The sequence below is a fragment of the Pecten maximus genome, chromosome 18, assembly GCF_902652985.1.
Source record: "Pecten maximus chromosome 18, xPecMax1.1, whole genome shotgun sequence".
NCBI classification, from domain to species: Eukaryota; Metazoa; Mollusca; class Bivalvia; order Pectinida; family Pectinidae; genus Pecten; species Pecten maximus.
Window position 1 is genome coordinate 8,014,799 of NC_047032.1, and position 23,491 is coordinate 8,038,289.

The following is a 23,491-nucleotide window of genomic DNA, read 5'->3' on the forward strand; positions in this document are numbered from 1 at the left end:
CCTAAAGCCAACTTCACAACTTGCACCTACACACCTATCACTTATTGTGAGAACGATGCTGTATGAAGTGTTTAAAGTCTCCGTAAGATGCGATTTTGTGAATAGAATAGAATCGGTTTGTTATACTATTTCAAATCATGGAAAATGTTAAAAGTGATGTAAAAAAACAATGATATTTGGGTAAATTTGGTATCTTGTTGCAAGTTTTGTTTAGTCAATAACGGTCAAGTAATATCATATATCGTATTTAACGACCTAATTATAATTAAAAGCGATGCCCATTTAAGGACGTGGCCTACACATGTCAGCGGCATTACTTGTATGCGTATTGTTATGAGTGTAAGCAAAAGGTACATGTGTGCATTAAGGTTTGGAGTGTTCCAGGGTTGTCTGTTATGTCTACTTTCGTTCACCAAATCATCGGTGTAACACACATCAAAGCTAAAAATCAACATTTTGCAAAAATGTCGAAGTTTTGAACTTTGGGCAAGATTACAGTTAGTAATACAATACTCTATACGCGTGATGAATGGGCTGAATATGGAAAACATTCAAAATGTCATGTTTACAATAAAATTGATTTTCTTCCATAAAATGCTTAAAAAATAAATATTATCAGCAGTATATTGACTGTTTTAGTATTTTTGTATTTAGTTTTTATTTCGTTCAAATAAATCTTTATTTTTATCTGTTTTGTGACATTCTCCGTTCTTAGTTCAGTAATTAAGCTACGTAATTAGTTAATTAGGCAAGCGCATTATCGATTAATTTTGGTTAAATGTATATAGCCAAGGGACCAACTTTGATGGCACAAAGCAATGTGTCGGTGAGTGGTCTCTAAGTGTAAAAATATTATCTTTAGGCCGACCCTTATGGGAAATTAACAGTGTTGGAAACCCCACCTTCGTGGACAGAACCGTAAAGGAACAGAGTCATACCTATACCATACCATACCTTGCTTCCATGCGGCCCATTAATAAAGTTTGACATAATTATTTTTTGCAATTGTTGTTTAAAATGTTGCATTTTACATTACTCAAAGTACGACACATACGTTACAATAGCAATTTTACTTCAGTTCATTTAGATATATGACATCACAAAATGTTTCTTTAACTCGGGTATTAACTAGCTCAGAACGGATCATGTTTCCAGTCCTTGAGTAAATGAAAATGTTGTTAAGCTCCGCTCAAATTCCAAATGACAATAATTAGGCATCTGTGTATCATCTTCTCGAAAACATTTAGAAATCCATTAGTTCATTGTCTGCGATTAGTTAAAGAAAGTATATTGTCATACAGCTGACGTCTTAAACTGGATATATACGTTTATCACTTACCTCTAATGTAGTTATTTCTGTAAATGTTATCAAACCTGCTTAACCTGCATAGATTAATAAAAGCCTAGAGAGGCACAGGCACGGGATAAAGTGTAACAGTCCAAAGGATTTGTTTGAATGGGTGACACGAATAACAAGATTGACCCGGCCAGCGAATCGAACATTGCATTGGGTCGGTCGTCCCGCCTTGGGTCATAGTTCAAGGGCGTGATCTCTGTTTTGTGCTCCTCGGGAGCATGCGAGTCGAAAATGTCGTCCATGGTGTGAGAACAGTAAGTATAGGAAGTGACAAATAACATATGCACCATAATTAAAATAAATATATGGGAAATAGTTTAAGTTAGTCAATGGATGTATGTAAACCATGATATTCTGAGGTATATTCATATAATAAGTGGCACTTCCAACCATATTTAAGGAACCTATAGTTATCGCCAGCATTACATGCACAAATTCAGCAATTGCATGTTTTATTGATGTTTTGACCTAATTCGTCATTGACATACATTTTTTATTGTATTCATCAAGACGAATGTTCTTGTGATTTTACAAAAGTTCACGATGATACACATTGTAGGGGAAATAGTAAATGACGATAGTATCCTGATCAAAGGACAGAGGAAACCACAAGAGTATCTACATTTATGAAAAACAATTTCAGAATGTCAATCGTTAATTTTAGTGTTTAATTATATGTCCTGAGGAAAGACAATCTAATTAAAATCTAGATGGTCATTCTCACTGCGTTAAATGAACATCTAACAACATCCCATAAGGGGTCACGTCAGGGGGACCTTTTGGATTAGCCAATCAAATGACTACTTCCAGAGACTTGGAAGTTAATTTTATATGTCCGAATTAGCATGACTAGTGTGCATAGATTGCATAAACTGTCAGTTTGTTTCAAATCATTTCGTCCCATAAAGCTATATGTACAAGCTGTACCGAAATGGTTTGCCTCAGATGCATGCTGTGACGAAATGGTTTGCTTCGAGGACATCGAGAAATTGACAATTCGCCCTGAAAGTGAAATACACACATATCGAAGGCAATCAGAACGTGACCCCTTATGGGATGTTGTTAGATGTTCATGTAACGTAGTGAGAATTACCATCTAGATTTTGATTAAATTGGAGGCAAGAATATAAAATGGCCAAAATGAAATCAGTACAATCTTTAATTGGATCTTGATTTTTATTACACGTTTTTTTTCCAGTGTTGTAAATGTTGACATGACCGGGAAGAAATACATTTAATACTACGCAACACAGAATTGTGTATATAGTTTTGAAAGTGTGTAAACATTAATTACTCAAAGCAAGTACAGTATGTGATGGTAATGTGACAATATCTAATATTATTTAAGATTCCCCTTTGGGCGCCCCCGGTTACGTTGTACTTTGTTCTATACGGATTGATAGGAACGTACCTCATATCAAGATGTCTATCAGGGACACAAACACAGGAACATCAGTAACTTTCTGTGTATTTACCCCACATTGTGTATTTTATCTGAAGCATGTTGTGTACTGTATATGTGTGCTGTTACTGTTAACAATAAATAAATGAATAAAATAGATAAATGAAATAAATAAATAAAATAGAAATTATATGTTTAATGCGGCAAACAGACCAACAACTTTTCGCAACACTTACTCTTACAATAAGGGATAGATATGTAGTGTACATACGAGTTATATTTTCTAATATCTAATATTCGCTATTGATTGCATATACTAAATTGCATATAAAAATTTGATGATGTATTAGTGGTATGCAGTTTTATCATTAATGGACGTTTGTTGATTATGTTGCTAAACTTATATTCAAACATGCTATCCACCTATTTTGTACTTACTTTTTGCATGTCAGAAAAATAGCTAAACTAAAAACCTAATAAGTGTGCTTTCAAAATAATCCCTAATTCATGCTTATCAATTATACCTTATAATGTCAATAAGAAAATAATATTCGAGCATTTGAAGTTTCAATATAATATTTCATTTAAAATTTCTTTTGGTATGTATCAAGTATTTCATTATTGAGTGCAAGGGAAAAGTATTAATTACATCCTTGCACGAAGTCTTTTCTGTAATATTCCCGTTTTTCTTCATCAAGTTTCCTGATATATTTTCTACACATTCTCTACGATGCCCATCTCGGAACAAAAGCTGGTTTTGTATCCACTTGGCTCTTTGATGTTCCTGATTTCCACAACTCACTCCTCGGGTATAAAATAACAGTCTTAGCACATATGAAAAACAAAAATTCAACAGGAAGGAATTATTTGAAAATACTTAGAGTGCGCCACTCAACCAGATGTGCTGGTTGTGTTAACGATGCGGCCTTTTCCCCTCCTGATCAAGGTCAGAAAGGCTCTTGTCACTTTTATGGTTTCGTACAAGTTACATATATCACAGATTTGTAGTCGTCAATGCTCAACCAATCAGAGACAACGTAGCAACACTGCTGAATATGCCGGCCTTGTTTACCATATGCCTGTCATATATACATGTATAAGTGTGTGGATGTAAGACTATGTATTAAGAGGAGGAAAGTTTGCATTTTCACAACAGATTATTCCAGATCACTCTTGATAAACAAAACGTTTACACGATGCAAAAGGGTAGGATTGGTAATAGGCTACAAGATATTAGAAACTTTATTTAACATCGTAAAAATGAAGTAAACGCCATACACAGCGTTAGTAGCACTTTCCTGGTTGGTTACATCGAGGTCAACAACAACCACAACAACAACAACAACAACAACAACAACAACAACAACAACATCGTCAGGCATCCAGCAAATACATTCATTCCTAGACTGTCCAGAAGTTTCGCCAGCAGGTTGCCGAAACCTAAGTCACACCCTGTTATCATGACATAAAGATCCTTCTTCTTGATTTTCAAACTACGAAACTGTTGTCGGATGATGACATTGCATTTTCTTTATGATACAGCTGTTAATTCGCCTAGATTTGTATGGCGAGTGTCATAATTAAAACAGAAAACACTTCCTTTCAGAAACACCTGGCCTTATTATCATTTTACCTTTTTCAAGGGTCGCCATGCAAATCTATATTTTTTGTTCGTATTTAGTCCTCCTTCGATTAATTTTGAGTTGTATTTACGATTTCTTTATTGTATCGGTAATCACTTGTTTTGTTTTGTTTTGTTTTTGTTTTTGTTAAACATTGTTAGTCAAGAATGAACTGTTTGAAATTCGGGTATCTTGACCAATTGTATTATTGTAATATCACATGAACTGATTTCATCAGTCACAGTAAATATATGCTGCTACAACATGTTATTATCAAATCAGATATATATTTTGAATTCAATTTCATTTATTAATAGATCGTTTGGATAAATATGAACATGATGAAAAATATATCATAAATTACCATTACCGTATACATTTCACATTTATTAGCTACCCCAGACCCCGTTTTAGGTACAGTACACAGAGTATACATTTCTTCTCTCTGTATTTTAATTTAAGTATATTCAGTGTATATTTTCCAACTCAGTGATTAAATGTCACAATTGATTAATTACTACAGACTGTCACAGCTGATTCACTACTCCAGTGTCCGTTCTAAGTATACAGAACTAAGATATATTACAGCTTATTCGCTACATCAAGGCATGCTTTTAATCGTCAATGCTTCATGGTTAGATGTGCCGTATTGTCTTTTAAAGGTTGTCGTATCAAATATCACACATATGCTGTTGAATGTTTGTGATCAGTATTGAATGATATCAACAGTGATGCAGTACGCTTTCGGTCATTAATACATTTCTCTCCAGTTTCGGGCTATCACAAGGAGAGAAACACGAACATACCACAGTATCCTCAAACACAGTATCACTGACAAAGTAACGAAAACAAAGATAAAACGCAACACTGATAGAACAAGGGCAAACTTTAAACAAAAATATAGATTTGCTTGAGACTCAGGAAACATAAAAACATTCACTCCACGTATGTTCCTCACACAGATTTCTTTACTAGAAGACGTTAACAAAACAAAACAAACCATCTATGAAACTATTGCCGTTTATTCATTTCGCATTCTAACATATAAAGATCACATTTCATTTTACAATTGTTTAGACGGTATCATTATAATTTCCATGAAATAAAATCGTGTTGGATGAGATGTAATACTAAAGTTAAGAGTAGCTTTTTAAACAAGAAAGGGACCGCAATAGCCCCGTCGGTTAGAATACCAGCCACGTAATCTCAGGTGAAGATTCGAAGTGCGATGTTCGATGGTCCATACCGTGTCGGTTTGTGTTCCTCGGGAAGCCGAGAAACTGACCAGTGTTGTCATGGTTGTGTCATTTGGCAAGACACTTTACCCTAACTGTTGTGGGTGGCATGCTACGGGACCTCCCGTATATATTTCAGTAGTCACTAACTACTACAATGAGACTCCGCCTCATCATGACTATAGTTCAGGGGTGACAAACTCAGTAAACAATTTTAAATAAAAAAAAATACCTGATATATATGAAATCCGTTTTCATTATGCATTATTTCCTGAACGGACAATCACAGCAGATCATTAAAAAAGTAAGTTATCTTTTAAAACATTGACAATTTGACATATATATCACGATCTCATTTCTTCTTTCCGCTTTTCGACGTAAGACAGACCAGACGAGGCACACGAATATGTATCTTATCACTGTTTACTGTCTAGTTCAATGATAAACAGATAATATACCCAAGGACAAATACCAGCTTATCAGCAGGTCTAAATAATAACGCATGGTAAAGGATATCTGCACTCAATCACACAGTCACATGGATAATTACTTATCTTAAGACTAGGACAAAACCAAATACGTTAAATGCTAGAACTACAGTTTGTGCTGAAAGTTAATTTGACATAATGACTTTTTGTGCCATATAGATTTAAAAAATTATTGAAAACATGCGAATTAAAACAAACTAAATGCAATTTTGCAAACGTAAATCAAAATTTATATTGGAGATAGATCAATACATTTTCGAATTTGGCCTGAATATCTTTTTGGTGGATGTTGCATACTGTGGTTGGCTTCAAAACTCTAGAGCTTCACCAAACAAAAACCAATAAGATCATAATCACCAAGTAATTCCCGAATTTTTTTTTCATGGTAGTGTGGTGAATAGCAATTTTCGTGACGTTTTCACTGAATAATGTCATTTTGTCTGACGTCATTAAATTAAGTGTATTTCTGACGTCAGGAAAATGTGTGCTACCTGATCAAAGTAGATTGATAGATACAACGAGCAAGCTGTTGGATGATTATATTTCATGAAGATTTTCTGAAGATTTCCTATGATTTTAACAGATTAAGTTACTACCGAGAATCCGTATCTACGTTTTTCCTGAAATGAAAAGAAACATAAAAATCAACCAATAAACATATACTGCATAAATTACATAAACAAACATTTCAATTGAATTTTATATCTTCATGCATATGTAATTACATTGTCATTTCATGAATAAACGTATTTCTTCGTTTGTATTTCATGCATTTATATTTATTTTTGTCATCAAATACTGAAAAAATCATCAAATTAAAAACTAAAAAAATACATTGATTTGGGGGCTTTATGATTTCGTGATTGTTAATTTAGTGACTACCTTATTGACCGTTATCAAGCACATATTATAGTACATCATTTACATCAATATATGTGGCGTACTGTGCCGTTATTAATACCATTTGATAGTTTTTGGCGTATTGTACCGTTATTAAGCCCATTTGATCGAATTTAGTGTATTGTACCGTAATTAAGCTTATTTGATAGTGTATGGCGTTTTGTACTTTTATTAATATCATTTGATAGTGTTTGGCGTATTGTTCCGTTATTAAGCCTATTTGAAAGTGTTTGACGTTTTGTACGTTTGTTAATCCCATTTAATTGTGTCTTGCGTATTGTACTTGTTATTAATACCATTTGATAGTGTTTGACGTTTTGTACTTTATTAATCCCATTTGATAGTGTTTTGCGTTTTGTACTTTTATTAATATCATTTGATAGTGTTTGGCGTATTGTTCCGTTATTAAGCCTATTTGAAAGTGTTTGACGTTTTGTACGTTTGTTAATCCCATTTAATTGTGTCTTGCGTATTGTACTTGTTATTAATACCATTTGATAGTGTTTGGCGTTTTGTACTTGTTATTAAGCTCATTTGTTTTGTTTTGCGGATTGTACCTTGTTATGCCCATTTGATAGTGTTTGGCGTTTTGTACCGTTATTCAGCCCATTTGATAGTGTATGGCGTTTTGTACTTTTATTAATACCATTGGATAGTGTTTGGCGTTTTGTACTTTTATTAATACCATTTGATAGTGTTTGGCCTATTGTTCCGTTATCAAGCCTATTTGAATGTGTTTGACGTTTTGTACTTTTGTTAATCCCATTTAATTGTGTCAGGCGTATTGTACTTGTTATTAAGCCCATTTGATCGAGTGTAGCGTATTGTACCTTAATTAAGATTATTTGATAGTGTTTGGCGTTTTGTACCGTTATTCAGCCAATTTGATCGGGTTTAGCTATTGTACCGTAATTAAGGTTATTTGATAGTGTTTGGCGTTTCGTACCGTTATTTAGCACATTTGTTTTTGTTTTGCGGATTGTACCTTGTTCAGCCCATTTGATAGTGCTTGGCGTTTTTGTACCGTGATAAATCTCAGTTGCTAGAGTTTGGCGTATTGTACCGTTATTAAGCCCATTTGATAGTGTAAGGCGTATATACTTGTTTCTGATCTGCGTTGGCATACAGTTGAATAGTGGAAGACACAATGCATAAATTAGGGGGTGACACACCGTCTAAACTTACGTAGTCCCTTCGGTAGCGGCCATGTGAGAGTTCCCACAATTTTTGCAGACAACCATTCAGGCGCAAGGTGCAGTAACCACATGAATGTGTTACTATCCTTACCGACCACATATCGACCCTCTGGGTACTTGGATGTTAGAGCATGTTCGTAAGCGTCTACCACCTGGTAGAGTCGGCTAGAGAACCAGCGATCTACCTTCATATTGTTTATAACTGGAATACAATGTGGTAAATATGCACTCTTCGACTTGTATTGTCAAAGCATCTTACATACTTTTTAGTTGTACCATTTGTTTTGTTTCGGAAAAGTGTTGTTTTGACATAGCGAAGAGCAAATCATATTCCTAGATTACTTAATTTCCTGTAGTACATATATGTATGTTAAGCTATATCTTTTTGACAAGATTCTGCTCAGCTTTCATATCAACAGAATTTTTTTCAGAAAGCTTAATATAGTGCTGTTTCTTTATTCTGGCCCCTGATATTTAGATACCTTTATTTTTCCTCACGTGAACTCTAATGTTTAGTAATCCTTATTCTTCTTCAAGAAAACTCAGATACTTAGATACTCTTATTCCACTAATTTTATTTCCAAAGACTACACTACTATAATTTATTCATAAAACACGTTATATGACAGAATCTATTGTTTTATTAGGAAAAGTTTAAAAATTTCATTTCAAAATGAAAAATTAACTTGGAACGTTACAAGAAATTAATGTAATTGACATTTGACGGTTTAAAGAATATACCCCGTTTGGTTTCTTCATAGTTTTGAGTAAGTTCATAATAGGGCCCCTTTCAACTCAATATTCTAAAGTTTAAAAAAAATACTGTAAATCACTTGGATTTCGCAAATACTTTATTTTGCGAACGTATCCCTTCAGACTTAATCGCGAATGCATGACTTCAAAATCAATGAACTATTACGGTCATAAATTTGGAAAGACCAATGTTAACAAATAGCTTGGTAGCTATCCAAAGGTATTATTTTTGTACAAATAATGGCGGAGGGTTTGGTTTCGCGATTGACTCTCCCCATGTGTTAACTCGAAAATAAACCCCTCGCAAAATATAAGTGATTTACAGTTATTAATTTTATTCATAGCATCAATAAATTGCTTTTGCATTATAAAATTGTTTACTGCAACATATTACACAGCATAAAGCTAAATTAGAATACTTACTTATTTCAGGGTAATCCTTTCCATAATATTCGATGATATCTTCGTCCAGGCGTTTAAAATATTGCCGTAGTTTTTCTTTAAATCCTTCAACATCGAGCACGTTTGTTTTGTAAGCGCTGGGCTCTATAATGCTGATCTGAATACCGGCTGTGTAATATTCCTGTCTGTAAATATGATACAAATGTTAAATGATACACACAACTTTAACAATCGTCAATAATGTATTTTTACAAAGAACATCATTAAGTCATTACACAGCTTGATTTGGGAACCTCGACATTATAGCAATGATGATTTTGATGTTTAGTGCATTGTTGTTATACCAAATATTTTATCTGTATCTCAACTGCTCTCTTTTCCAGTTTGGATAGCACCACCCATTTCAAGTTGACGTGAATATTTGTTTTTGAATTTAGGGGTTTACAGTCCTCGTTACAACCACACTCATATGAGGAAGGTTGTCAAGGAAACTCCCATAGTAAGAACACAAAGCACAAGAAGACAGAGAGGTGAGGAAAGAACGGACAAATTGATGATCACAAGTGTTCTAATGAGGACAAAAAACTATTTTGGTCTGATCGATGTACACTTAATAAAAGACATGAAAGAAAATCTACGTGTCTTCAGGCGGCCAACTTCTAGTCGCCTCTTACGACATGCAGTGAGTTAAAGCAGGCACATTCCTTCCCCGTTCCTGCGCTGGACGAGTTGTGGTGAAATTTCAAGTCACAGATAATAAAATAAATGTTTGGTTACTTTTTGAAATTAACTAACACCTTGTACAAACATGCAGATTATCACTTCAAAAATAATATCTGTATTCAGTCGGATTTTCTTTCTCCATACTGCGAAATTTAATTTCACGTACACTTGATAAGATTATTGATAAATTGATAAAAAATATCTGACATGTTCAGAGTACGACCAATAGTTTTTTTTATACCGATGGATATTGTGTACAATACAAAGCCAGATATGTTTTTTCACAATGACTTTAAGGTACATGCCTTATTGTGTAATTGTATAATTAGCGACATGAAGCTTTTCATTAACATGGTTTTTTTATTCTGAAGAAATACCTTACCGCAGATTTTACCTCCATTATTATAGCGGATGTTTCGATGAAACAAAAGACGCTTATCCTTCCAAAACCCACGGTCTCATTGAAATCTTCAGGAGTATATATGAACATCTATATTTTGAGCTAGAATTACAGTTTTGGTTTGGATTTCGAAATAAAATGAGATGTTATTACTATTTTTTAGGTCACCTGAGACGAAGTCTCAAGTGACCTATTCTAATCGCCTTTTGTCCGTCGTCGTGCGTCGTGCGTCCATAAACAATTTACATTTTCAACTTCTCCAAAACCGCTTAACCAAATTCAATGAAATTTGACAGAAAGTTTCTATGGCTAAAGGTCAACCAATATTAAAAATAATATGCCCCCCCCCCCCCCCTATTAGGGGCATGAGCAGTGGGGCCAAAAAGGGTCAAATTGACTAAAACTTCAAAAATCTTTTTCTCTACTCTCAGATATGGTGGAGTCAAACACTCTTCATAGATGGAGGGGTCTTATGGTGCTTTACCTAAATTGTGAATTGCATGACCCTGGGGTCTAATGTTTGCCACTGGGGAGGGTGTAAACTTTACTATAGTTAATACATAGGGAAATCACATTTTTGACTATTATTTGTTGGATTTGTATTGGAATTCATTCTAACCTGGTTAACATTATCAGCATGGGATAACATTTTGATGGTATGCACATGTTGGCCCTGACTGACCCCAGGGGCTGATGAGCGGGGCTAAAAAGGGTCAAATTGACTGAAATTTCAAAAAATTTCTTCTCTACTCTCAGATATGGTAGAATCAAAGAAGCTTCTTAGATGGAAGGGTCTTAAGGTGCTTTACCAAAATTGTGAATTGCGTGACCCTGGGGTCTCATGTTTGCCCCTGGGGAGGAGGGGTAAACTTTATTATAGTTTATACATAGGGAAATCACATTTTTGACTATTATTTGTTGGATTTGTATTTGAACTCATTCCTACCTGTTTAACGTTATCGGCATGGGATAACAGTTTGATGGTATGCCGATGTTGGCCCTGACTGAGCCACAGGGGCTGATGGGCGGGCCTAAAAAGGTTCAAATTGACTGAAATTTCAAAAATCTTCTTCTCAATACCTATATAGGATAGAATCAAATACTTTTCATAGATGGAAGGGTCTTATGGTGTTTTACTTAAATTGTGAATTCCATGACCCTGGGGTCTCACGTGCGCCCCTTGGGAGAGGGTAAACTTTGCTCTAGTTTATATAGGGGAATCACATTTTTGACAATCATATGTTTGATTTCTATTGGAATTCATTCCAACTTTCTTAAAATTATCAGCATGGGATGACAGCTGAATGATATGCACATGTTGGCCCTGACTGACCCCTTGGACTGATGGGTGGGGTCAAAAAGGGTCAATTGGATTAAATGAAATAATTCAAATCTCAGGTGACCGTTGAGGCCCATGGGCCTCTTGTTTTATTATGGGGTGTTCTTAATTTAAATGTCGATTTATGGCAAACTACTCAAATTCGCAATACAGACAAATGCAAGACAGTTTAATTTTCCCTGACCTCCCAATGAAGAATTTCTATCTTCGGTGTAAACCTTACCTTAAGGTGTCCGAGTATCCCTCTACTGCAAATTTTGAGCAGACATAGGGTGCACCGCCTGTCGCAAGTAGCCTGCCAGTAACACTGGCCATGTTAACGATTCTCCCTCTCTCCGCTCTCACCAGTGGCAGGAACCTGTTTGTCACACGCACCATCCCATACAGGTTTACATCCATCAAACGCTTGTAATCGTCGATGGGAATCCATTCTGATATGAGCAGACAAACTGAGTCATACATGCCTGCATTGTTTACCAAACCATGTAATCCTGAATTGAGAGAAGATGTTTGTATATGTAAAAATGCATCATATGGACATTTAACATGATAATAATAATAAAGTAATTACAGTATTGATTGAACCAGCTTAATATTTCAAAACACGAGAAAACAAAACAATGAGACCTTGCCATGCAGTACTTTACCCTATGTTGTTCATGTACGTCGGAAAAGTTCAAAAAATATGTCGGAATTACTTTTACTATAGATTTCGTAATCATTTAACGGGGATCTCTTCTTATATAGTGAAAGGGTTAAAGATACAGCAATACACAAGGCTATTATGTAAAAATACACGTGAACATGTTTTTTAAAAACTTTTGACATTCGTTGATATTTTCAAACAATGTTTCACAATGAGCTGAATAGAGTCAGCGTGAGACAAGTGACGGGTCTGCACAGCGCTCTGCATACGAGCAATATTATATACATTATTGTAGGATAATGTGTAAGATCTACTTAATTGAAATGTTATCGTTTGCACTGATTGAGTTTCATGCACATGTGTATGTACAAAACACAGCTGCGGACACTTAAATTCCGTAAATAACGGAAAGTCTTACAAATGTTCTCATTTTCATTAAAAGAATCTAGGATATTTTGTTTTATATTTCCCATTCACGATAATAATTCACTGTCACTTGTGTTATTACAGTAAATCATAATTTACTAGAGACAGAAAGATTAAATAACGAAATAACACACGTTCACATTAATGATGATGAGGAAAGAAAATTATAACTATAACGATAAAACCAATATTCTTCTTTACGCAGCAAAGCGACTTTGTAAATTTTGTATGTACCTTAAGATTTACGCAATATCTAACTCTGCAAAGCAACCATCACTGGTTCCCTTGTCCAATGTGAAATATATCCAGGATATTTTCTCTCCTAATTGCTTGTCGTCTTGAAGTTACATGACAATGGGTTGGTATTGTCGATTGAATACCATGATAGTTTACCTATTTACTCACGCTGACAATTTATCAATTTCTTAACTTGTTTTCATGTTCTGTAATCAACAAATTTTCCAAAAAATCCCAAAAATGCAAAAATTGAATTTAACTTGATTGTATAGAATAACGCTTTGTGATTGCTTTAAAAAAATACAAGCTTACATAATGTAATCTATTGAGATCTCTTAAAATAAGATTCTATCATCTCAAATTTTTGCGTGAGAAGGTAACCATTCATTTATTCACAGGAATGATTTTACTACGCTACATTCTAACTACGATTGTGATATGGTAACGTTACTCGAGGATATCAATTTATCACTACACACAAGATAAGGACAAGCGGTAAGTATGTATCATGATAGTACCAGTGACTTTACAAAGGTTATATTTTAGTCAATTTCCATAATAGCTATCTATATTTTTAAAACTGTATGTATATAAGTATTTAATTATTATGAATAGAAACCACCAAAGCGCAAGTGATAAGAATTATCATAAACATATGTTATCATAAACTTGTATGGATGATATGTGTTTCTATAGTGTAAATATGGGTCATACATAACGTCACATGATGTATATTCACGTGCTACCGATAACGATACAACACAAAATAAGATGATGTCAGCATTAAATGCAGTGTCGCTATATTTTATATATGGATGATAATTAATTAGCACATTTGATACACTTCATGCTGGTGCAATGTGTGTTACAACCTCTTTCTAACACCAGTCACTCCTGTGTGATATAGAAAGAAGATTATATTCCTCGAAAAAAAATTTGAATTTAGTGTTTACCTTTCCAAATATCTGCTTCAGGTTTAAATATCTGTCTACATAACACATGCGTTAGTGGTTATCTGAAGTGCCGCAGATTTTAGCTGGTATTGTTACCATATTTATTGTTAAACATTTACCTCGTCCATTTGGAAGCCTCGATTTCACAAACATGCATGCCTTTTTAATACTTTCTTCATCAGTTATGTCAATAAGCAATGGAGTCACACGACATGATGTCGATCTATCCAGCTTATCTCTCCCTTCCTCAGTTAAACATCCAGCGAACACATTCATACCACGGTAATCCAGGCGTTTGGCTAATAAATTACCAAACCCACTATCACATCCGGTAATAAATACATATTTGTCGTAGATCCGAGCAATCTTCAGTGTTTTTAGGAATCTTTTCGAAATCATGTATGCTAATACCAGGAGAACTACGATATACATGCTCATCCTTCTAGTGCATATAATTATCTGCAAAAACACAAAAGTTCGTTATCCAGTGGTCATGCATACAGCTATGTATACAGAAATGACACAAAGTCACAACGTTTTAAGGTAAATTTGACCTGAACACATATTGACCATAATTTGCCCAGGAAAATCAGGTCAATTTCACGTAAAGAAAATTTCATGCATATTTTACCTGAAAAAATCTTAACGTGAATTGAGGTGAAAATTCATGTCAAACTGATGTCAATTTTAAGTCAAATTGACCTGGAAAATTCACATGAAATTGATCTGAATAGACAAAAAGACATTTTACCTGCGTTGAATTTTGTATGCATCACTGGTTACCGTAATTTAGGTTGCTTCATGGTATGTATCTTTTTGAAATATGTGAGACATTCAAGCCTTTATCTTTTTTTAAAGACAGTTTCTCAATGTATTGCCTTGACAAAGGAACCAAATGCATTATAAATACTATCGTTATTTTGTAACAATATATAAATAAATTATACCTATACCCAAGCAGAGAACATCAAGGGACTAGACCAGTAATGTAAAAGAATACAGAACTATCTAAATATTAATCTGAATCCTCATACATCATGATATAAGCATCAAAATGATACATAATAGGCGCATCGCCTACAAGCTATCAAAACTTTAGGCCCTTAGTATCAATGACAACTCCTTTAAAGACAAAACAGATGAAGTTTAATTCATTTTTGCTCAATTGTATTTAGCTCTGAATTTTATTAATAGTTCTAATATATTTTAATCATCCTTTAATGTGTTTTACCGCATCAACTCACAATAAACATTTGATTATTCAATATCATTATATGACTCCAGTATTTAATCAATGCTGATTGGTCTAAACAGCCTGCACATGTCAACATAAGATGCGATATCCACCTGCAATAACGAAAGTCTATACGAGAGGTAAATATTGAAATCCAAAAGAAACGCTATGAGCCTCGCACACCTGCTGTGGAATATTGACCAATCAGACGCCAGTAAAATTTACTCCGTAGAATGTAAACATGGCAGACGACCGAGACGCCTAGCTTAATGATATCGTTAACAAAACACGATTTGGAATTTTTTCGGAGGAGGAAGTTGCTAAATTATTAAATGAAAAGGATGCAAAGAACTCTCGGATGGTTAAAGAAACATTGATAATTGTTCTGTCAATTGCTTCACATATGGGTTTCAAACGCGCTACAAGGTGGAGGTATAGTGGTAGGATGTCGGAACACCTTAATGTTGACCCCTCTTACTGTCTCTCCGTGTCATTAAAACGCATTAAAACAAGTAAAATATCATATAATAAAACAGTTATCCACTTTATTTCAGGTGAATACCAGGATTTATCAAACTTCGAAAGAGATGCTTCCCTCGACCCGCGGCCTCTGGGAAATATCACTTTCTCAGTTTGATAAATCCTCGATAATTGTGTATAGTTTGATACCTGATCTGAATTTAAGGTAAAACAACTTAAATAGACTTGCTTGTATATTTTGTGCATTTTTGAATTTGACACTTACTTTGCTATTTCTTACAACTTTTTTTGAGAAATGATAATAAGCATTAGACGATACTTCACAACCTCCAATACTAAACAATTATTGTCAAATATGTGTGTTTGATTCTATGAATTTTCTATAAGTAAATATTCCTGCTCATAAAAATAGCGGTACACCATGTTATAATATCGTTAAAATTTGCATTTCCATGTTTCCTTTATGAATGTGAAATATAAATAATCTTTATTATATTAAAAAAAATACAACAGTGATAAAAAAAATCATAAACTAATGAAAATCTCCACATTACAAATACTTACCTTTTATATAGTTAAGACCGAGTTGAGACACTTCTGTTGATACAAGTATGTCTGAAAATAAAACAAGCTTATCCCACATAAGTTTGTCAAATCTTTGATAGGCACAGTAGGGGTCAATTTGGTTTATTTTTTACTTATTTCGAAAGAGGTAGGAATAAGGTTTTGTTGTAAGTAAACACACATGCATATTTTTCACTTAATCTTTGATCATCAAATATTAATAAAGAGTTAAGAATTATTTTATGACTATAATATTATATATATATTATCAAATTACCCTTAACGTACCCCTTGTAAGCTAGTATTGTACTTTGTTCTATATGGGGTGATCGGTTGCTATCTTAGGATCAATAATCTCATTCAATATCTCTTTACAACATAAGGAAGATAACTCTGATGTTCCTCTAAACAATGATTTATCATTGACAGGATAATAATTACAGGAAAAAGTTTATCATAATATAGCGTTTTTATTCAAAAAGAAAAACATGACAAAAAAGCGGTACATAAATGTTAAAGCAGATTTGAATGGATACATGTTTATCTCCTGATGTCATACACACACACATGTTCATATTTGTTTGTTCGTTTTTTTCATTAATTAGATGGTTTAGTTGTTTATCTTTGGCAGCGCTCAGGTCATATTTAGACAAACCAAATAAAGGAATTATAGGATGGGCCTACCTGTAGACCAATATTGTTGAAAAGCCGTCGCGACACCCATTGCAATAATGTATTATCCCTCAATCGAGTTAAGGTAAGGGATATTGTAATGCAGAATTTCTTCTTTCCGTCATTACACATCACCATTTCCGCATATTAATTTTTCAAGCAAACTGATCAAATTAAAAATAAAAAACAGCTTCTTTAATTTGAGTGCTAGCTTGGGATTTCATTTCGGTACGATTTGATAAGTATTTAAGGTTCATGACCAGACTTCCAGTAAATATTACTTGCTATTGAAAAAGTTTGTAAAATCTACCAGGGTGTTTGTGAGATTAGGTAAAGGTTTACCTGTGTTTCTTTTGAAAATAGAATACTCTTGTATTCACAAAGGCCTACCGACATTTACAAAGGTAATCCTATGCTTGAATTCTAAAATTAGATTTTAGATTTTAATTTTCGTGTTGGGAACTCACCTACCCTATGTAACAACATACCACTTCAGAGGGGGTAGGTGCATTGTCAATGCTTTTATGGTATCTAAAATAGAAACTCAGGTAAAATATTGATAGCGGTACCTTCTCAGACAAATGGATAAACAACTTGATTCTATTTTCATAATGATGCTAGTTCCAGAAATGGCTCTGGATTTTTTGAAAGAAAATACATTTTGCCAATGGATTTGCTAATATTGGGCAATGTATAGGTGAAATACACAGATAGCATATCCTTGGATTGTAAAAGCGCAAGGTAATCTGGGTCCATTACGGGTAAAGTATATATTTTCAATAGAATCTTACATAAGAACGGTTTTCAATTTCGTTAAAAAACCTGTTTCCAAGCCAGTATGATGTCTGCGATCAAGCATGACGGTGTTATAATAGGATTCACTGAGAGCATTGTCTCAGTAGCCCTGGGCATATACGACCAGGTGTGTGTGTAGTCGCTTCGTAAGAAGCCCTAGGTTTACAGGAAAAATAAATCTGAACGGTGATTTTATGTCAGAAGTGTGGTCATGTACCTTAAACCTCCTTTCTTCACCTATGGTCATTTCAGGACGACCTCGCCTATCCAGGAGACACATGCATGTGATGAGTGCGTGTGTTATGTGGGAGGTTGTTGTAAATCGTGTCTGTCTCCTTGTAATAGCACGGAACTGATGCTGACATTATAATGCTACGTCACGAGAGAAGCAGTTGTCTCAGGCCTTTAGGTAGGAGTAAAATAACTATTTTGAGAGAAGTATGTCGAGGCTAGGAGCCAGAACCTAAAACCTTCATTACAGGCACGAACACTACCAAAACCAAGCACAAAAAGTAAGAGATAGCGTTTATGGAAACATAATGAAGAATAAATTTGATTCTAAAGATGGGGAAAAAAGATCACAAATTAGTCGCCTTTTGGATCAAAAGGTCAAATGTCATGTTCGCTAAATAGACGTTCTCTCTAGCCAAACGGTAATTTGCACAAAGTACAGGTTGATACTCCGTTTCAAGGGAAGAACTATTACTCGAGTTAATTTAATTCATGAGTCCCTACTTGGGTGCCAATGTAATGGAGGTCATTATAGATTGAGGGTAGAGTTATCGAAAGAGGGACATCTGTACTGATAGTTTTATGCTCAGTAAATTGAGATAAAGAGAAGTTCCCGGTAAATTGTGGCTAGCATTTACCTGTGTTTCATTATCAATAGCAAATTGGTTATATTGGTTTCCGTTAACTAACTAATATTCCAGTAAATCCAATAAACTCGAACATTGCATAAGAATGACCTACGGATAATTCTTGCTTCCACATATCCTATCAAAAATGATATGAGAGCGTTTCATAAAGGGTCAAACAGCTAAAGAGACTCATTTCACCCTCTTTTTTCTATTATTTTGCAATTGGCGAATTTCACGATTATCGGTTTTTTTCCCCAGTTAGAAATAGCATTAGAAGGCTCAAATCGTATTAAGATTTGGAAAAAGTGCTCTTGATTCGCTGTTTATCATCTAAGTAATTAATCCTGCGATCCTTGCTAGGAATATACCTGAATTGGATTGCGGTTTAGGACTACCGTCTGCGTGTGTCTGCCATCAATTTGCACTGTGTACTGATCGCGTTTCCTTTTGATACTTCCAATACCTATTTTGGCAACCATCTTTCCTGCACGAAAGAACACAATTGACACGAAAATAACCAATCACACCACTGATACGTTATATTATACGTGTGATATAAAGAACATTTATGTTATGGATTTATTATAAAGAAAATTTCGGTTGTCATGTGGCAAAGTCTCTTCATCAAATTATTCGACTTTCCTTTGTATGCGCTACATGTGTACCATTTCAAGTTCCAAACTGATTTAGATGATTTGTTTTCTTAAGAGGCGAAATTTAAGGAAAGCTACTGGTTTTATAAGTACCGGTAGATTTACATTGTTATAATGGTGTGCATGTAAAAGATTGAATCTCTGACCCTTATCATCTGTGTTGATTTCTGTGACAACATTTTCCAAAAGACTATTGACAAACCCATGAGAACAAACTGTGTTCCTGGGGAAAAAAAGGTGAAAGAGACCTAGATCTAGGAAGATCTTTCAATTCCTCCTGTAGATATATTGATAATGTATTGCCATTAAACAACACATTATTGACAATGCTGTTCGGATATGTCCTGTGAGTTTGATAGGACTAATAGTATGTTACATGGACCTGTTCCCTGGACAGGAATATCTCAATCCTCGTGTAAGAGTTTGGCTGGTCAGCACGATGCTTACACAAGTGATGATATATCCCTGTCCATGGTACAGGCCAACTGTTATTTATTATCTACAAACTGTACTTAAAAAGTAACAAATGGTTAGCATTTGTGAATCTTTACCATCGCGCCATCATAAAACTGTAAGTCGAAATTGATAACGTTATCAAGTTGCGGAGTGGTTACGCTACATAAAATGATGACGTTATGTTATCGGGAGTGGCGTCCTAGCGCTTGTCAGCAGTACCTGTCTACCATCTCTTCCAAATCAATGTGAGATCGATAAATCATCCTTAGCAACCACGGGATCATCCTGTAAATTATGTGAGATACATCAGAATCTCCAACATCATCCTCTCCACCTTTCATCTAAACTGTATAATAAGCATGATTATCTTAATGTCCCAATCGTAATTTTTTTTCCATTTCTTGATAGTAGCATACTTGCTTCCCTCAGTACTGCATGTATGTTTAATGTCTCTGCTGATTCCTTATACCAGTTATTTTCTCATTATCACAAATCGATGTGATAAATGTTGAATACAGACGGAAAAACAATACACTACAAGGTTTCGAGAGACGAAAACCATAGAAAAGTTTTATGGTTGACATTGTTACCTTATTTGGAAATATTCTTCTTTTTCTAGTTCTCAATTTGAGAATGTGACTTAAGCCGGATTTACCTGAGATAGCTTGACAAGTGTCGTCGATAAAACAGAGGACGCTTGCCCTCGTACACCTGGTCTTATGCTCGTGATATATTATCAGGTATCTCGATTCGTATCTAAAGTTTTGTTCGTACCTTTATTTAACTTGGGAATGTTTTGATTTTGAATAATAAATAATGGTAATAAAGGGATTTACGGAGCAATGTGTATATATAGCAATAAAGTATATTTAAATGCCAGTTCTTAACATATAGATATATATGTAAATCTCTAACTTTATATGTGCAGAATAACTTAACAAAAAAAAAAAAACAAAAAAACAACATCAAAGTTAATTATTTCGGCTTTAGTAATGAAAAATCAAAAAGGTCTATTTGAAATGGAAACTAATTTGGTATCGCGCTTAGCACAGACCTTTTTTGAACTTCCTGATCTGATACTGTCTAATAGTAAACAGATTTTATTCCTTACTGTCATACATGTAGGTCATCAAAACTACAAATAATGTCTGTTTCAGGCTCGTTGTTAAAAAACCCAATATTCAACATCAGTGTGTCACATTGATAACATGGTAGTCATGTGACCTACACGTACATAAAGTAAATAATCATGTAAATCTGTTTGCTATGTTCCTAGATAAAATTGTTAGGCATTTGACAAATAGAAATTGTACACTTGACCGATAAACCTGTTTACATATACGTACTATATGTCATCAGACGAGTAATTTTTGTTTGGTAGCTCTAAAATGTATTATCATTGCTCTGGAAAATACAAACTCTTAGTGATCTCTTTATCCTTCCCGAAATTCGTAAGTAAATGTCCTTCCTTTAAAATCCTAGTAGGTACATGTCTGTTTCTTTAGCTCAAAATATCAACGTCTTCTTCGTCTAGCTCTCTAAATGGATGTCTTCTCTCTCTAACTCCCCAAGTCAATGTCTCCTTCCTCAAACTCCATATACCTAGGTAAATGTATCCCCCCCTAGCTCTCTGAATTATTGTATCCTTCTCATCGTTCCCTAAGTCAATATATTCCCCCTTTAGCTCTCTATGGCTCTATCCTCTTGTTCCTAAAGTCAGAATTTCCCTCCTCTAGCTGCTTCATAAGGCTCAGTATGCTCAGTATGGTCAGTATCCTCCGCTGTAAGACAGTCTCGACTTAATTTCCTTAGAGAGAATACTCTTTATCTTGTAACACATTTAATTTCTCACTATATGATGTCAGCAGCAAACATTGCTAAGTTTTCAGCTATCGCGTGCTGTTAGGAACATCTATGTGCAAGGCGTGATTCCAAAGTACAGTTTAATTCCAGTAAGTTTCATAGTGAATTCATTTTCATATGAATTACAGTTAAATATAAGTATTTATTTGGTATGTTTTACACTCTTGTAAGAAATAGAAAATTAATCAATGCACGTATTTCATTATCAATCCGATCACGTCAGAACTAAGTGATTTGATAGGTTTATATAGCAAATGTGGGTAAACTGCGCATTTTCGATGAGTCTAGCACTGATGTGGAAATCCTCCCATTGGCTTACAGCATTCTGATAAATGTTTTAATAAAGCAAACAAAAGACAACCAACAACAATTAGATAGGAATATAATTTCTACAAAGATATTTTATTGCTTTTTCATGTATATGTAATGTAAATACAAATTAGGAACGAAAACATTGCCTCCTTACCTATCTGGGCCTGCTTAATATGGGCATATAATGCGATTAAGGAAATCACGCAGTCAAAAGATCATTTTTCACTATAATCATGTCAAATTAGTGTACACTATAGAAACTTCAAACGGCTAAGCTGCCAGGAAACTTCATTAAAAAGGGTTCTAGGCCAAAGGCGACATGAATAACATATATCGATCGTGTAGATTTGTATTTTGCATATATATAGATGATAATACGAAGCTATTATCATATGTAGATATGAAAATTGCATTGATACTTGCTATTAACAAAATATGCTGCTGAATATTCTTGATCATGATTGAGGTGAAACCTAATCGCAATAAATAACAACATTTTAATAAAACAAAGAAAATAACAATAGACATTGTAAACACATATATATACAAAACACATTGAAAAACTTGCATTGATATTTGCATATGGTGAAAAATATAACATAACTTATTCTAAACTTTAGTAAACATAAATGATTATTCAATGATTCTAATGCATATGCTAACTGTATGTAAGGACCGAGATATATGAGAACACGATAAAAACTCAATATGTTTAGATTTTGTTAATTAACAATATGCCAAAATAGATGAAAGGAATAACATGGAACTAGATTTACATCCTCCATTGGCCTATTATCTGTATGATTTACACCAATGGAATATATAATGATGTTATACATTTTTCAAGGTATGCAATCAATTTCATTTTTTTTATCAAATTGCGTTCAAATCATTATCACGATAAAAGATAAAAAAGTAATATTGTATCTTTCTGATTTGAGATGACTTATTAAACATTCAATATTAATTAATGATACCTATTTTGGAATTAAGTATGAAATATCAAAAAATTATTTGGACATAAAAAGATCGAATACTGATTTGATGACTTTTCCCATTAACAAACGATGAACCTGATGAATAAATGATACTAATATACAAATAAGTTAATTATGATATTTACAACGAAATGTATATTCATGATAAAACAAATTGTACCTTTTTTTATCTAGTTTCCTTTCTCAGTGGTAAGGCATGTTTAACTTGTGATTTGATGGCGTCAATACAACATCAGTATCAGAAAGACTCTTAGAAACCTTTAAGCAGATATCGACCTAATGCAAGACACCTCATATTTATATGGGTATCGACCGGAAGGAATGCATTGTTATTCCAATGACAAATGCTTCCCTGTATCACAAGATAAGTAACAAATAAGTCAGTTAGCAACAGAGATGATGACGGAAGCTGAAAATAATTGAAATAAAATTTGACCAAACTATGAGATGGGTTGACAGACTGAAAATACGATCTCACACATATTACTGTTTCTTTCCCCCCCCCCCCCCCCCCACCCCCCCCCC

The 23,491-nt window shown here is 34.2% G+C and overlaps 1 protein-coding gene across 1 annotated transcript; it reads right to left on the reverse strand.

Annotated features, from left to right (window-relative positions):
- Positions 1-5,387: 5,387 nt before the first annotated feature.
- On the reverse strand, positions 5,388-16,431 carry LOC117316733 (dehydrogenase/reductase SDR family member 9-like). The gene is made up of 6 exons (XM_033871492.1): positions 16,358-16,431; positions 14,199-14,538; positions 12,041-12,308; positions 9,377-9,540; positions 8,190-8,402; positions 5,388-6,724 (listed from the first exon to the last, which is right to left on the reverse strand). Exons 2-6 carry the CDS (start codon positions 14,515-14,517, stop codon positions 6,714-6,716), a joined length of 975 nt encoding a protein of 324 aa, XP_033727383.1. The 5' UTR covers positions 14,518-14,538; positions 16,358-16,431; the 3' UTR covers positions 5,388-6,713.
- Between the last annotated feature and the right edge of the window lie 7,060 nt (positions 16,432-23,491).

Coding starts and splice junctions, on each gene's coding strand:
- LOC117316733 (XM_033871492.1), bottom strand. CDS start 14,517: ATGAGCATGTATATCGTAGTTCTCCTGGTATTAGCATACATGATTTCG. Junction 12,309..14,198: donor GAGGCTTCCAAATGGACGAG/GTAAATGTTTAA, acceptor CTCTCAATTCAG/GATTACATGGTTTGGTAAAC. Junction 8,403..9,376: donor AAAGGATTACCCTGAAATAA/GTAAGTATTCTA, acceptor ATTGTATTCCAG/TTATAAACAATATGAAGGTA.